General features: G+C 41.6%; 1 protein-coding gene across 4 annotated transcripts in view; it reads left to right on the plus strand.

The window, feature by feature from the left end:
* The first annotated feature begins 868 nt into the window (after nt 1-868).
* Nucleotides 869-14,979, plus strand: part of dnah1 (dynein, axonemal, heavy chain 1) — a 36,848-nt gene continuing 22,737 nt past the window's right edge. Inside the window, exons 1-40 of one of the 4 annotated variants that reach the window (XM_054784479.1) lie at nt 869-1,239; nt 1,510-1,706; nt 1,809-1,881; nt 2,025-2,199; nt 2,284-2,419; nt 2,502-2,631; nt 3,172-3,553; nt 3,630-3,787; nt 3,871-4,082; nt 4,150-4,448; nt 4,968-5,118; nt 5,212-5,405; nt 5,476-5,701; nt 5,800-5,919; nt 6,009-6,091; nt 6,372-6,513; nt 6,783-6,938; nt 7,015-7,213; nt 7,285-7,538; nt 7,674-7,886; nt 7,984-8,148; nt 8,253-8,374; nt 8,744-8,849; nt 8,941-9,120; nt 9,205-9,345; nt 9,468-9,631; nt 9,719-9,832; nt 9,946-10,134; nt 10,229-10,334; nt 10,520-10,633; nt 10,722-10,871; nt 11,758-11,844; nt 11,923-12,109; nt 12,190-12,281; nt 12,348-12,502; nt 12,583-12,760; nt 12,847-13,041; nt 13,124-13,243; nt 14,564-14,722; nt 14,814-14,918. In XM_054784479.1, the coding sequence (XP_054640454.1) occupies nt 1,530-1,706; nt 1,809-1,881; nt 2,025-2,199; nt 2,284-2,419; nt 2,502-2,631; nt 3,172-3,553; nt 3,630-3,787; nt 3,871-4,082; nt 4,150-4,448; nt 4,968-5,118; nt 5,212-5,405; nt 5,476-5,701; nt 5,800-5,919; nt 6,009-6,091; nt 6,372-6,513; nt 6,783-6,938; nt 7,015-7,213; nt 7,285-7,538; nt 7,674-7,886; nt 7,984-8,148; nt 8,253-8,374; nt 8,744-8,849; nt 8,941-9,120; nt 9,205-9,345; nt 9,468-9,631; nt 9,719-9,832; nt 9,946-10,134; nt 10,229-10,334; nt 10,520-10,633; nt 10,722-10,871; nt 11,758-11,844; nt 11,923-12,109; nt 12,190-12,281; nt 12,348-12,502; nt 12,583-12,760; nt 12,847-13,041; nt 13,124-13,243; nt 14,564-14,722; nt 14,814-14,918 (6,309 nt within the window). In that variant the 5' untranslated portion in view covers nt 869-1,239; nt 1,510-1,529. Of the gene's footprint in view, nt 1,240-1,509; nt 1,707-1,808; nt 1,882-2,024; nt 2,200-2,283; nt 2,420-2,501; nt 2,632-3,171; nt 3,554-3,629; nt 3,788-3,870; nt 4,083-4,149; nt 4,449-4,967; nt 5,119-5,211; nt 5,406-5,475; nt 5,702-5,799; nt 5,920-6,008; nt 6,092-6,371; nt 6,514-6,782; nt 6,939-7,014; nt 7,214-7,284; nt 7,539-7,673; nt 7,887-7,983; nt 8,149-8,252; nt 8,375-8,743; nt 8,850-8,940; nt 9,121-9,204; nt 9,346-9,467; nt 9,632-9,718; nt 9,833-9,945; nt 10,135-10,228; nt 10,335-10,519; nt 10,634-10,721; nt 10,872-11,757; nt 12,110-12,189; nt 12,282-12,347; nt 12,503-12,582; nt 12,761-12,846; nt 13,042-13,123; nt 13,244-14,563; nt 14,723-14,813; nt 14,919-14,979 lie in introns of all 4 variants that reach the window. The other 3 variants (XM_054784478.1, XM_054784481.1, XM_054784480.1) reach the window with 3 other exon arrangements.

The following is a 14,979-nucleotide window of genomic DNA, read 5'->3' on the forward strand; positions in this document are numbered from 1 at the left end:
ACAGAGCTTCCGCAAGAATGGTCATTCCAGTGCTACTCGGACATTGTCCATATTGTAATCTGCAACTAATGAATTTATTTCTTAGCTGATAGTTGTTTGATGACTCTGCTTCATTGATTACCAGACCGGTACGGTATTCTGGTCGGGACCAAAAATTGGTGTACATTTTGATACAGTTGGGTTTGTTTTCACACTGGTATTTTTGTCATTGGACTAAAAGCTGCACAGTAAAAAAAAAAAAAAAAAATGCATAAAATAAGGACATGAGTGGGCATCTTAACGTAACGTAATATTCCAAAACAAATTGTCTGCTGGGTTAAATGTGCTGGTGATTTTTACATTCTGCTATTTTTACCAGCTCAGTTTCACTTTTCACAGGTTCACATTTCTCTAAAAGCTTCTAAAATATACTTTCAGAGAGTGCCAAGCCTGCCAGTCCCTCTTATAAGAATGTCTTACACGATCAATACAGTATTTTCCTAAATCTTGATAAACTACTATAACTGTCATCAATGCCTTACATACATCATTATACAAATGTCATTCAACCAATATAGAATCTAAACATGTCCAAAACAAGCTGTGTTAAAACTGTATACTCGTACACACTGAACACAGAAGGTGAACAAATGATTAGTATCTGTTGTGACAGGGTGAAGGTTATCGGGTTAAATAGTCTTTGCTTCTTTTTACTCCTTTTCGGACACGTTGAATTGTGTAGTTGTAAATTTGTGATGTAACTTGTTATGCATGTTTGAAATAAACCAAATCATTAGCATGAGGCCTACCATACCCTTTATTACAATATGTATTGAGTTAAAATAAATATGAGTAAACATTACAATATAACACATAGTCATGAGTACACCTATACATCACGAACGAGTGTTCGCTCAACATGAGCTTTTTAGCTAGCATGATGTATACCAAGGCTATCTATGACAAGGTATGCTAACGATTGTCATCGATGACGTCTCCTGACGTCGCCTTCTCGAAGCCGACGATTTAAAATACACCGTCGGAACTCTTGTTTCGGGATCCAAACAACGGTGACACTCACAAAAGGGGTTCGAAGCTTTCACAAAATAAGAATTGGGCCAGAGTATTGTGTTATTCTGGCGGTTTGACCTGATGTTTTTTGTAGCCATCACCTCACCGAGCCGCTTACGTCCACACAAGTAGGGACGTCAGCAACCCGCCGCACGTATTACGACTTCCTCCAAAACAACAAAAAATAAGGTATGTCAAATATTACACTTATTCTAGCTTTCATGTAACTAGCAATGCAAAACCACTTTGGCAGGCTATCGCCTATATCCAGCGAAGTAATGGTCTGGGATTGATATATTAGTTGAAGCACCTCTCCGTGTCATACAGAACAGTTGTATACCACTGAAAACTAAAAATAAACACAGCGTTGTTATCGTGTATTAGATTTCACGTGGTATGCATGTGTTCCTAATGAATTGTCCTATTAGGTCCAACTCATTTTCTTTCTTTACACACCAGGTATTATATTCAAGCCTGACATGGAGGGTAAACATCCACCTGGTTTTGGGCCATCTATGCCCCACTCATCCAGGAGATCTCCAGAGCATAGACAATCAATTGGAAGTCACAGGCAAGAACTACCTCCTGAAAGAAAAGGTTCTAGGAATAAACAGAAGGGCCTCTACTCGGATGTCTTTACTACTTTAATGTTCAAGGTAAAATGATGAACAACTTCATTCAACCAAAGCCATGTGAAATATATCAGTTGCCATTGTAATTACTTACCTGCTGACAAATTTTTTTTTTTACTGATGTAGACTTGTGCAGAGGAACCAGACACCCAGCAGAGGTCACCCACTGCAGAGTTCAGCGATTGTGATGCAAGAGAGGGTAGGTACTTGCTGGAGTTTTGACACTTGGCTCAAAGGCACTTCCAGTGCTCACAACCTGTGACCCTCCAGGCCCACAGCGAAATCCTCGTGAACTGAGCTGCTGCGCAATAATATCTCTCTCCTATTCCAATTTTTCTGCAGGCACAAGCTCACAGTCCCCATTTGCCCAATACATGTTTGATGACAAAGATTATTATGGACCATGCTCAAAGGAATTACTCACCTCATACTTCAGCCATGGTGGAGATACACCCAAAGTCCAGATGCCCTACAAAACCGTTAGTGGCAAAATCCCTCGTGATTTAAAAAAAGAACGGTATATACAGCCTTTGTGTGACAAAGCAAGCCACATGGAGATACTCATATTCAGCTCCTCACTCACATAATGTGTTGTCCACAGGTGTCGAAGGGAATATTTGAAGCTTAACTTCGAAGAACTTCTGGCAGAAAAAAATATTGACTCTAACCTTCTAATGCCACGTTGTTTGGGCAGTAGTGATGAGCAGTCTCTTCTGTCACCCTATCTTCCACTTGAGGTGAGCCATGGCACGTTGTGTTTTGATTTTTAAAAGCAAAATACCATGTTTTGGTGTGTATCCTCAAACATTTTTCTCCTAGATATTTGACAATGAAGAGTTTGATTGTCGCACTGTAAAAGACTGGCTTTCCCTGGGAAAACCTCTAGGAGCACCGGATCAAAAACCAATTCCTGCAAAAGCGTTACTACCTACAGATGATGCAGTATTTGGTAAAATGTGCACAAAAATACACATTGTAAATCAGGGGTCTCAGGCTCAACTCAGTTGGGGCACCTGGAAGTAGAGTCTGGGTGAGGCTGGGCCCGCGTCAGGCATACAGTCCGAAATCACGTTTCAACCAGCCGACTATCTTGTCAACAAACAGGAGGTCATTACTCAACATAACAGTCAGACTCACGGTGTCATAAAATAAATAACGCTATAACCATCAGTAGATATCACATACACATACAGTATCACTCCTGTCACTGGAAGTCATGTGCGTAGAGTTAACATCCCCTGTTCATTTCACTGTGTGACAAGCTCACTGCTGTTCAGTGATTGCTATTGCTTGCCCAATTAAAGCTCTGCTTCCTTTAAGCAAGCTAAAGTGCCTCCCGGCCTCTCCCCAGGGTATGTGGTCCCGTATTTACACTAAACTTTGATGTCAAGTAGGGGGCCACAAAAACATGGGCCGCGGGTTTGAGACCCCTGTTGTAAATGATACAAAAGCATTACTTTAACATCCTTTTTTCCCTCTCTTGTATCAGACGACGATCAACCTCCCCCATCACTTGAGTACAGCTGGCATTTAGTGGGAGTTCTTGACTACAATAAGGAGAAATGTCAGTACTTGGTAGAAAAGGTTATCCAAAACAGCAGGCTAAAAGAGAAAGGAGTGAGCTGCCTGCAAACAGGCAATAGGCACTGGGTACCCAGAATCAGGTTGTTGTTCAGCGCTGAGGACCCACGAGTCTTTGTCCAGCGGATCCAGTTTGCCATGCACCTACGAGAGAAAACAGAAGCCCTCATCCTGTATAACTTGACTGTTGACTGCATGCCTATCTGGAAGGAAACGCCATCTCTTGATCCACAGTGTCTCTACCGTATCAAAAGATGTGCCCGCTTAAGCCATGGCCTTAAACTGGATATGTGAGCTACCAGCTTAAGAGAAAATATGTTATACATCAATATCATGCTGTTGACCAGGGGAATGTTTTCTATGCAGTGTTCAAAAGTTCATAGAAGGACTGGGGAAGGAGATAAAGTTGGATTATGACCGTACTATGAATCGCTTCATCCTGGATAAAATGATAAAAAGCGACCCACGGGAGTTTTCCCACATCAGGGTGCCACAGAAGGAACCTGAGCATGTTCCACTTAAAGGTTAACTAGACTTGTGTGTTTTATTCCAGGCTGAGGTACCATGTATGCTCAGACGTTTATGGTCACTGCTTTTGCCTGTGCAGGATGTGTAACACTTCCTGACTTTAACTATAAGAAGAACCAAGCTGCATTCTTCACCAAGTCCATGCTGACAGAGCCTCAAGTGATCTGCACATTATCCGAAATAAGGTTTGAGTGCAACAAACTAGCAACCATGAAACTATTCAACGTCTCCTTAACCAAACCTCTGCGGCTGGATGAGTTCGAAGCAAACCAGGCCCAAATGCAGACTCAGGTATTTCCACGCGCCAGTTAATTTTTGTTTACAGTAAAAAAAAAAACAACCTTTTAATTCTGACCAGATTAGCTTGTTTCTTCGCGAGGCATGGATGCTCACCGTGACGTACAGCCTCCGTCACAACATCAGCAATATTGGCAAAGGCGCGTACAACATGAACGAGACGAAATGGGACATGTACAAGGTTTCCAAGCTGAACAAACTGATGGCTGTGGTGCACTACACCCTGCAGGACTCCCTGCGCAACCTTGTAGAGGACTCATTGGCCTGCCTGAGCAAGCTGATTTTGGACGCATGCTGCAGTGTGATGACATGCCCTGACGACCTGGTGTGGGGGGACGATCACATCACAAGCCCCTACAAGTAAGGCAGCGTACACATTCACATTGATATTGCAAATGAAGCGGCTAAGTACAGCTTTCAGTATGATGCTGTGCAGTTCAACACCGCTGCAAAGTACAACCACAATAATAAACATTTTGTTAAATTATTACTATGTTATTATTAATAGTCTAAAAGCATTATTTTGAGCATTATTTGAGGTGTACTACTGTATTTCATACAGCTCTTTCACAGCTTGTACACCTAATATTGTGGTGTTTGTGGTTTCTATAACCACTTTATATCTTAAGACAGAGCAGTACAGTGGTTAATTGGAGACTAAACATGTGAATGGTTGTTTGTCCATATCTGTCCTGTGATTGACTGGCGACCGGTCTAGGGCTTACCATGATCCCAGTTGACTTTGGTCATACTCTAGCTCACACATGACAGGATAAGCGGTAGAAAATGAATACGGTATATGAGTATTTGGCAGGGTTGTAGAATACTGTAACGTTTGATTGTAATTGTCCATAATGTTATCGCTTTTATTTTATCTAGGCCAAAGAACAAGCCTCTGTTCCAGGTAGACTTGATTTTGAGTGAGACTGGCGTACATTACAGCACACCTCTGGAGAATTTTGAGACCTGTATTTTAAACCTATTCAACGAGGGCATCCTGGCCACGCACAACATACCAATGCTGGATAAGGTAAAGTACGTTTAAGATGTCAAAAGTGCACGTGTCAAAGTGTTGCGCAAATGGAGATTGATGACACGTCTGTTCTGTTTCTGTCAATGGTAGTTTTTGATGACGTGCTTGTTATTTGGTGACGAGCCTGTGCTGGAGTCAGTCAATCTATGCGAGCCAAAAGTAACAAAGTTGAGAGGGATGATCTGCATGGCTCTCAAGAAAGCGATCATACCCCTCAAAGCTTACGCTGTTGAATTCACAAAGTACATTGAGCTTTACAACTTGGACATAGCAGCGTACTTCACGTAAGTGTTTTCTCATATCTAAACGCTCCCACAAAGCTGTTTATCAGACCCTTATCTTTCTGTCTTCCAGATCCAGTAGTGATGATGAGAAGTCATCCAAGGTAGTGAAAAAGGAAGTGGAACAGCATATCAAAGAAAAGGAACATCTCCTAGTCTCCCTGCCATCCTCCATTATTATAGGTGCATTTATTGTGCATGTTGAGGGAGTACGTCAGGCTCTGTTAAATAAATCAAAGGCTTTAGCCATTGCAACCCTGGAGCATCACGCTGACAAGCTCAGAAAGCAAATAGACGAGGTAAATTGGATGCATTGCAGTGTTCCGTGCAGGATGATCATTTACCTCTGCATAGGTGGAGTGTCCTCCTGAGCCACTGTTGCCTTGTGTGTGTCCAGGAGTGCGATGAGTTCAGCACGATTAGTTACACGCTAAGCGACCGTCCCAACAGCATTGAGGATCTGACAGACAAGAGGGAATGGATAAAACAAGTCCCTGACCAGCTCAAGAGTTGCAAGGTGCACAATAATATTGATTAAATAAATAAAGTGCCGTTGTTGTTATGTATCCCACAAAGTGTTGGAGGATCATTGTGTTTTTTCCTTAGGAGCGTCTAACAAAGATTTTATCAGAGTATGAGCTATTTGAAGAATTCTACTACCCCTTATCAAATGATGATTTTAATCAAAAGTAAGTGGAAACCAATGTACTGTTTACTCACTGGCCATAACTTCATATCATATGTATCCGAATATGTACTAGTATATACATATGTGTCTGTTAAATATTTTACTGCATTCACTCTGCTAAATAAGGTAACCAAAGTATTGGTAATGCCGTTCACTATGTTGCAGTTAAGTTCTACAACACTACAGCTGCCATAATAAACTGTGTTAATCAAAACTGAGCATTATTATCTCAGTTGTTAGATATCTAAACTATATTTAAACATCTTATTATATTTGCAAAGGTGGAAAGCTATTGAGTGGCCACAAAAAATCATCGGACAGATGGAAGATGTAACCAAACAACTTGTTGAAGAAGAGGAGCGCTTCAAGAAGATCCAGATAACTGACCAAGATGTGTTTGAGCAGCGCCTTGAAGCTCTACAGGTCTGCTGAACCGTCATTGATTCATTCAGTCTTTTTTCTTTTAGATTTTCTACCGCTTATCTTGTTCAGGGTCATGGGTAAGCAGGCGCTTATGGCAGACTGCTTTGGGCTGGAGGCAGGGTGCACACTGGAGTGGTCACAGGCCCAAATAGACAAACAACCATTCACACCCACAATTTATAGACTCCAATTAACCTAATATATTGTTTTGAATCAGTTTCAGTAAGTCAGTTTGTCATAATTTAAGGCCACCTGCTCTGTGTTTGTAGATGTTGGTTGGCAAGTTCACGGTTTATTCAGATGTTGATCATGCCACGGAGGTGGCCAACGAGGTGAAGCGTGTAAGCAAGGAACTGAAAGAGTGCCAGGGTTTGGCTCAGACCTACAACACCAGAGAACGTTTGTTCGGTTCTCCGGTCACTAATGTGAGTAAAACTAAAAATACTGGGGGAGTCTCATACATACAGTATGACAATGGATATATCATTGTCTTTTTTTCAGTATGATCGTCTGCAGAGAATGGCAAAGGAATTTCAGCCGTTCTTTGACCTCTGGACCACTACCTTCAATTGGATCAATAGGCATGAGAGCTGGCTCAACGACCCGCTGTGTACCATTGACCCTGAGCTGCTTGAGCGAAATGTTACAGAAGCCTTAGATACCATGCATAAATGTATCAAACAGTTCAAAGATAATCCTGGTGAGTCACTATTTAAAGTTGATAGAAGTGTGTTTATCACTGACTTGCTTTGACATGTTCTGGTTTACTAGATTGCCAAATGGTGGCATCTGTCATCCTTACCAGGATTGAGGCCTTCGGTCCTTACGTTCCTCTGGTTCAGGGTCTGAGGAACCCAGGGATGAGAATGCACCACTGGAAGGCGCTTTCAGATACCATTGGGATAAAAATCATGCCCAAAGCCAATCTTACCTTGTCCCGCTGCTTGGAAATTGGCCTACAAAGTCACATGGATGCAATAACCCAAGTAGCTGAGACGGCTGGGAAAGAGTACATCATTGAGCAGGTAGCTCAATCGTTTAAGTTTATTATAGTAACATTTAAGCGGGGAGCTATTCATGTAAAAGTATGGATAAACTGAGACAGTATGCTCATTCATGTTGCCAAACAGTGAACACTGTCCACCTGTCTCTTCACTTAGGCCCTGGAAAAGATGAAAAACGAATGGTCAGGTATTCTCTTCGATCTGATGCCTTACAAGGACACTGGCACCTACATCCTGAAGAGTCCCGATGAAGCATTACAGCTGCTGGATGACCATATTGTCATGACACAAAGCATGTCCTTCTCACCCTATAAGAAGGCATTTGAGGCTGAAATCAACAAATGGGAGGGCAAACTCAGAACAACTCAAGTGAAGTCCATAATGCAAAATCCAATTTAAGCTATAGGGTGTGTTGTCAGTAAGCGCTTACTAATGTTGTGCTGCTGCCCTCTTGTGATGCTTGCAGGACGTGCTGGAAGAGTGGCTGCTCTGTCAGGGCTCATGGTTGTACCTGGAGCCTATCTTCAGCTCGGACGATATCAATGAGCAACTGCCCGTGGAGGGACAGAGATACCAACAAATGGAAGAAATATGGAAAAGAATAATGAAAAATGCTTATGATAACCCAAAAGTTAGTCAACAAAGCGACAAAATGAGTTTGAAATATCGGTTTTAGAGTCAATTTTAGAGGTTGCTAAAATTATTACTTGTCTGTTTTGTTTTGTTCACATCTAGATAATTGAGTTCTGCCCGGGTCCCCATCTGCTAGACAAGCTGAAAAAGTGCAATATACTTTTGGAACAGGTGCAGAAGGGGCTCAGCGAATACTTGGAGATAAAGCGAGACGCCTTTCCGAGGTAAACCCTTCTCTCAAAGTATGCCAACATCTAAATAAAACCATGGCAGGCATGTTTTCCCATTTTCTGTGGGTTGTTTCTGTGTAGAACTACCTACCACTCAACCAAAGTTGAGCGGTGTAAAATTATTTTGCTTCTAAAAACAGGAACAGCTTCATGAGGAATATTGAATATTGTTTTTATTTATAATATAATTTAAAATAATACATTCAACGATTTTCTATACCGCTTGTCCTTAAATAATAAAAAATAAAATTAAAATACTGTTTTAGTTTTATTATTAAGAATGGAAACTACTTGGAATAATGTGGCTATTGATGACTATTGAAGTGAACACTGCTCAAAGTAACAGAAAATCTTTGTTTGTAGGTTCTACTTCCTGTCAGATGATGAGCTTCTGGAGATTCTGTCTCAGACCAAAGATCCCACTGCTGTACAGCCACATTTGCGCAAATGCTTTGAGAACATTGCACGAGTATGTTTTTTTTTTAACTTTAGTTTCTTACAAGTTCTTGAACCATCTGACAAATGGAAACACATCTGAGACTGCCACTATTGCATTTCAGCTTAAATTCCAGCCAGATCTACTGATAACACATATGTACTCTGGAGAGGGAGAGGAAGTGATGCTGGCTCTGACTGTTTCACCTACTGGGAATGTGGAGGATTGGCTGAGGGATGTGGAAAGATCTATGAAGGCTACAGTCAGGGATTACGTTGAACGCTCACTTAAAGTTTACCCGAAGGTCTGTGAGTTTAACTTCAATTTTACTATGGAGTCTACTCTTGTACAGCTCTCATATACAGTATGTAACCTCTTGACGTCTTAGGAACCTCGTGAAAAGTGGGTTTTATCATGGCCTGGACAAGTGGTAATAGCCGGCTGTCAGGTCTTCTGGACGTTGGAGGTGTCCGAGGCTTTGGAGGAAGGGGACTTGGCCGACCGTCTTTATCCGCAGCTGCAGACACAGGTGCAGAACTGTTAAAAACCTGACCTTTATTATGTGTGATGTCTGTATTTTTTAAGCAACCACCTGTGAACATACACGCCATGGGATGTACTAAGGTTGTACCATATTATCTTTCTGTGAAGTTGGGAAACTTGGTTCAGCTGGTGAGAGGGGGCGTGTCAAAAATGCAGCGAGCAGTGTTGTCTGCCCTCATTGTCATTGAGGTGCACGCGAAAGATGTAGCAGCCAAACTGGTGGAGCAGGCGGTGTCAAGTGTCAATGACTTTGAATGGATTAGTCAGCTCAGGTCTGTTCAATTTGATGCTTTTACTCATTTCTTATAAGTTTGTACAACTCAGGATATTTGTGTGTGCATAATTTGCTTGTATTGTAGATATTACTGGGCCAGAGAGGATTTGTACATCCGAGCGGTGAATGCAGAGTTCTTGTATGGATATGAATACCTTGGAAACTCTGGACGACTGGTCATCACACCACTCACAGACAAGTATGCTATGCTATGCTATTGCAGGGAACTTCTCCAACACACTGTGATTACCGTACCCTCCTGATGTATTTATGGCCTTAGTGCAAAATCCTGTTTCATGCTACCTTTCTCAGATGCTACCTGACCTTGACTGGAGCTCTCCACCTCAAGTTTGGAGGCGCTCCCGCAGGTCCAGCAGGCACAGGAAAGACAGAAACCACTAAAGATCTGGGAAAGGCTCTTGCCATCCAAACAGTGGTCTTTAACTGCTCTGACCAGTTGGATTTTATGGCAATGGGCAAGTTCCTCAAAGGCTTGGCCAGGTAGGTGGCTGTACTTCCCTTTTAACCAAACATTATCAATGAATGTGTTTAAATGTCACGTCTCTCAGTTATATGTCTTGTTGGTCTTGTGCAGCTCTGGTGCCTGGGCATGTTTCGATGAGTTTAATCGTATTGATGTGGAGGTGTTGTCTGTGGTGGCACAACAGATCACCACAATACAAAAGGCTCAACAACAAAGGGTGAGATGGTACTTTATTAGAAACCAACTGAGTGTTGTACGTATGTATGAATGTATATGGACCACATTAGTATTGGTTTGTATAGAGTTGTTTCTGTGTCCATAAATCAAGTTCCAAACGACGCTAGCTTCATGTAAAATTGACTTGAACTCGCATGTCAATAAAATAATATGTTGTGTTTGTAGGCAGAGAGATTTGTTTTTGAGGGTTCTGAGATCCCACTTGTCCCTTCCTGTGCTGTATTCATTACCATGAATCCTGGTTATGCTGGCCGCACAGAGTTGCCAGACAATCTCAAGGTTTGAAATGCGGATTGAATTTCCAAGGATTATGTGATGCCTCGAGAAAGCAGCCGCTTAAATAAAATCTAATGGTCGTTCCTTACAGGCCCTGTTTCGTCCAGTAGCCATGATGGTCCCAAACTTTGCCATGATTGCTGAGATCTCGTTGTACTCATTTGGTTTCAGCGATGCCAAAGTCCTCTCTCAGAAGATAACAAGTACTTTCACTCTCTCCTCTGAACAGCTTAGCTCTCAGGTGAGGATGTACGTAGAACAAAAACTCCCGCATTCATTTGGACATATTTGTGGCACCATTTTGAAAATATTGTCAAAGGCTTTACTTTTTGCTCACCGTTCTGTTTACAGAACAGAGTTGGGCCATCACCTAACCCAACTTTGATGCAATTTTACAGGTTTTAAGCATAATGACTCGCAACACGAGATTCTGTTGGGCTGCGTTTACGATGAGGTTGCAATGATAATACAATGTGACGATCCAATAAAATAAAAAAACAGGGCACTCGGCAATGATATACTCGAATGATACTTGAAGTTTACTCAAAAAAGCCTTATCATTTCAATACATTGAAAGTATGATTCCTTTGTATGGATAAAACATTGTTACATTACAAAATACTATCTATAACCAAAGCCACAAATTCCAAAGGAAGAATGTTCAAAATTGTTCCAAAACCGGAATAGCACAAGACCCTGAATTCAATTGCTTGTTAATTTTTGGTCCGTAGCTATATTTTCAGCCAAAATGCGTCATATAACGTCGCAAGAACATGGGAATATGAACCGCCGTTGTGCATGACGTCCACAATTTTATGAGACTTCAACTCTGCAAGCATCAGAGGATTAACTCAGTGCACATGTTGTGCTTTTTGGCAACACTAATTCAAAAAGCCATCCACACGGCAGCCTCTTAAGGGATTACGGCACATGCAGCAGAGTTCATTGTGATTGAAACTGTCAGTCAGATATTAATTGAACAATATGTTTATTCTTATTCTGTTTTAGTTAGCCATGGTGTACAATTGCAATGCATCATACCGAAGAGATGTGTGTGTGATCTCATTATATAGTGCAGGTGTAATACAGTGAGTGCATTTCTTATAATCAAGTTTCTCTATGCTCAGGATCACTATGATTTTGGAATGAGGTCTGTGAAGTCTGTCATCTCAGCTGCTGGGAATCTGAAAAGAGAAAATCCTAATATGAATGAGGTTTGGCGTGGTATTCTATCTATAAAGAATCACATACACAGTTCACAGCTACTTTTAAACAATCCCACCAACTCACAGGAGTTGATCTGCCTGCGGGCCATCAAAGATGTCAACGTGCCTAAATTTTTACGCGAGGACCTGAAGCTCTTTAATGGCATCGTGTCCGACCTTTTTCCAAAGACTAAACAGGAGCCAATTGATTATGGCACACTTGAGGAATCGATGCGTAATATATGCTGTAAGATGAACCTAAAAGATGCGAATGGTTAGTTTTTTCTGCAGTATTTACAGTACATGCTGTCATCTGTCTTGGAGTAGGCTGACAGTTGTTTTGTCTGATTGCAGAATACATTGGTAAGTGTATTCAGCTGTATGAGACTACTGTGGTGAGACATGGCCTTATGTTAGTGGGACCGTCTGGATCAGGTAAAACCAAGGTGAGTCTTTGTTTGTGCTGTGTTTCTGTGTTTTCTTTGTAGCGTGATCTATGATCACCTTTTTAGTGTTATGAGGTTCTTGGTGCAGCGATCACAGCGCTAAAGGGTGAGCCCTCTGTCAGCGGTGATTTGTATGAGGCAGTTCAGACGTATGTGCTCAACCCCAAGTCGATCACCATGGGGCAGCTTTACGGGGAATATGACTTGCTCACTCACGAGTGGTAAGTGTAACTTTGCTTGGCATAAACTATAAAACATCAAACATGGAAGACCTACAAAGATTTTGTCGCAACCATTCCAGGACAGATGGCATCCTCTCGTCTTTAATCCGGATGGGTACATCAGTAATGGACAACGATAAAAAGTGGTACATGTTTGATGGTCCTGTAGATGCCGTTTGGATTGAGAACATGAACACTGTGCTGGATGACAACAAAAAACTTTGCCTTAGTTCTGGAGAAATCATCAAGCTCTTGGATGTATGGTGAAATATTTGTTTGAGTTTTGATTCTGTCATCTCTACTGGACAGAGTGTACTCAGGCAAGTTATGTCTTCCTCCTGCAGACCATGACTATGATGTTTGAGGTGCAGGACTTGGCCGTGGCATCACCAGCTACAGTGTCTCGCTGTGGTATGATCTACCTAGAGCCCAGTATTTTGGGCCTTGTCCCCTTTACAGAATGTTGGCTCAGGCAGATCCCCAAAGTCATGACACAGTTCACAGAGCAACTCACTTCCCTGTTTGAGAGGTTCTTGCAGGTGAGAATGGGGAGAACATGAGAGAGCACCAGGGCATCACCATTATGTATGTGCTACTTTTTTTTTTTCCATGTTTACACAGGACTCTATCAATTTTGTTCGCACATCAGTAAAGGAGGTCATCACGTCACTTGACAGCAATCTCACCTTTAGTCTTCTCAAACTTATGGACTGCTTCTTCAATCCATTCAACTTTAGTGAGGTTTGTATGAGGCAATAACTTTAGTTTTTGTACTCATATTGAAGATGTGCATCGATAAATGCTAGTTCTGAAAATCCATCCATTTTCTATGCCGCTTATGCTCACTAGGGTCGCGGGTATGCTGGAGCCTATCCCAGCTGACTTCGGGCAGAGTACACCCTGGATAATCGCAGGGCACATACAGACAATCATTCACACTCACATTCATACCTATGGACAATTTAGAGTCGCCAATTAACCTAACATGCATGTTTTTGGAATGTGGGAGGAATCCGGAGTACCTGTCTTCCGGATCTCTTGACTGTGTGGCCAACATGCTAACCACTAGGCCACCGTGCGGCCCGTTCTGAAAACATGATCATGAAAAATAGATTCATAGATTTATTTATATTTAGTACACAATGTGCATCATCTATTCAACGAGCAGTCCAGTTCCCAATAAGTGATGGTATGAATGTCAGTGAGAATGGTTGTCTCTCTCTGTTTCCTGTGATTGACCCCGTGAGACACCTCGTAAAGCAGGGGCCTCTTTTTCCACTGAGGGCTGCATACTAAAAAATTAAAAGATGTGGGGTACAATGACAAAATTTGACTGGACAAACGTTTTTATTCAACCAAGTCACAAAACACAGGTGTGTTTTGAAATGTTTATTGTCCCACACATTGACGTTGTACAATATCATTATTAAAAAATTTTTAGAGACCAAGCAAACCACTGTTATATCATATATAATATGTTATGATTATTATTATTTAATAATATATCATGATAATGCAATATTTCCATTAATATGTCATCTTTCATTCTTTCAATGCTTGCGGAATTGGCTTTTGTGACATGCATTTTCTCTGAGGCAATTTGTAGTGTCGAACGTTTGCAGCATTTCTTGAAATGCTGTTTTTTTCAACTGTATTATAGAGCAGCAATTCTTTTGTGATGACTTTGTGTGAACGCACACCATTTTGTGCTGTTCCGTTTGTTGAATGTTGACTGTTAGAGCAAAGGCTCTGCATCTTGATGTGTCTTTTTTTTCCCAGATGGGAAAACTGGGTCGGGTGGATATTTTTGAGGTGGGCGGGTTTTTGTTGCATTTTATGTTGCTACCACTTTTGAATAAATTCGGCATACTGTCTTGTTAGCGTTGATGGGCTTACTTTGCTCATTAATATTCCGGCATTGCTCCTCATGAGGCACGAGGCTTCTCTGAAACATTTAAGTGCTGAACCCCCTTCCTGCCTGTAATATTTTCCTGATTATCTTAATTGTACCTCGGTTTTTCAAAAATAACTGCACCGACCACAGATCTTTTTGTCTCTTAGGATGACAAGCCACCACCCCGAAATAAACTGGAGCGTTTGAAGGAGCTGATTGAGCCTTGGTTCATTTTCTCCCTGGTGTGGAGTGTCGGTGCCACAGGAGACGGTCCCAGTGGCCAGCGCTTTAGTGCCTGGCTCAAAAACAAGATGGTAGAAGAAAAGGTCACAGCCACATCAGTGCTTTTGGGCCACATTGTTGGACTATGTCATAGTGAATGCATTTGAAATGAATGTAAATGTTGTTTTGCTTCAGGTTCATTTATGTTTTCCAGAAGATGGTCTGGTGTATGACTACAGGCTTGATGACGCAGGGATAAGTCGTTGGAATGACGAGGAAGAGGATAACAAGAACAGACAGGTGAACGGTTCATGTTGAACGGAAAGATTTGAGACATTACAATGATTTATTGCAGATAAAC

This window comes from Dunckerocampus dactyliophorus, chromosome 8, assembly GCF_027744805.1.
Source record: "Dunckerocampus dactyliophorus isolate RoL2022-P2 chromosome 8, RoL_Ddac_1.1, whole genome shotgun sequence".
NCBI lineage: Eukaryota > Metazoa > Chordata > Actinopteri > Syngnathiformes > Syngnathidae > Dunckerocampus > Dunckerocampus dactyliophorus.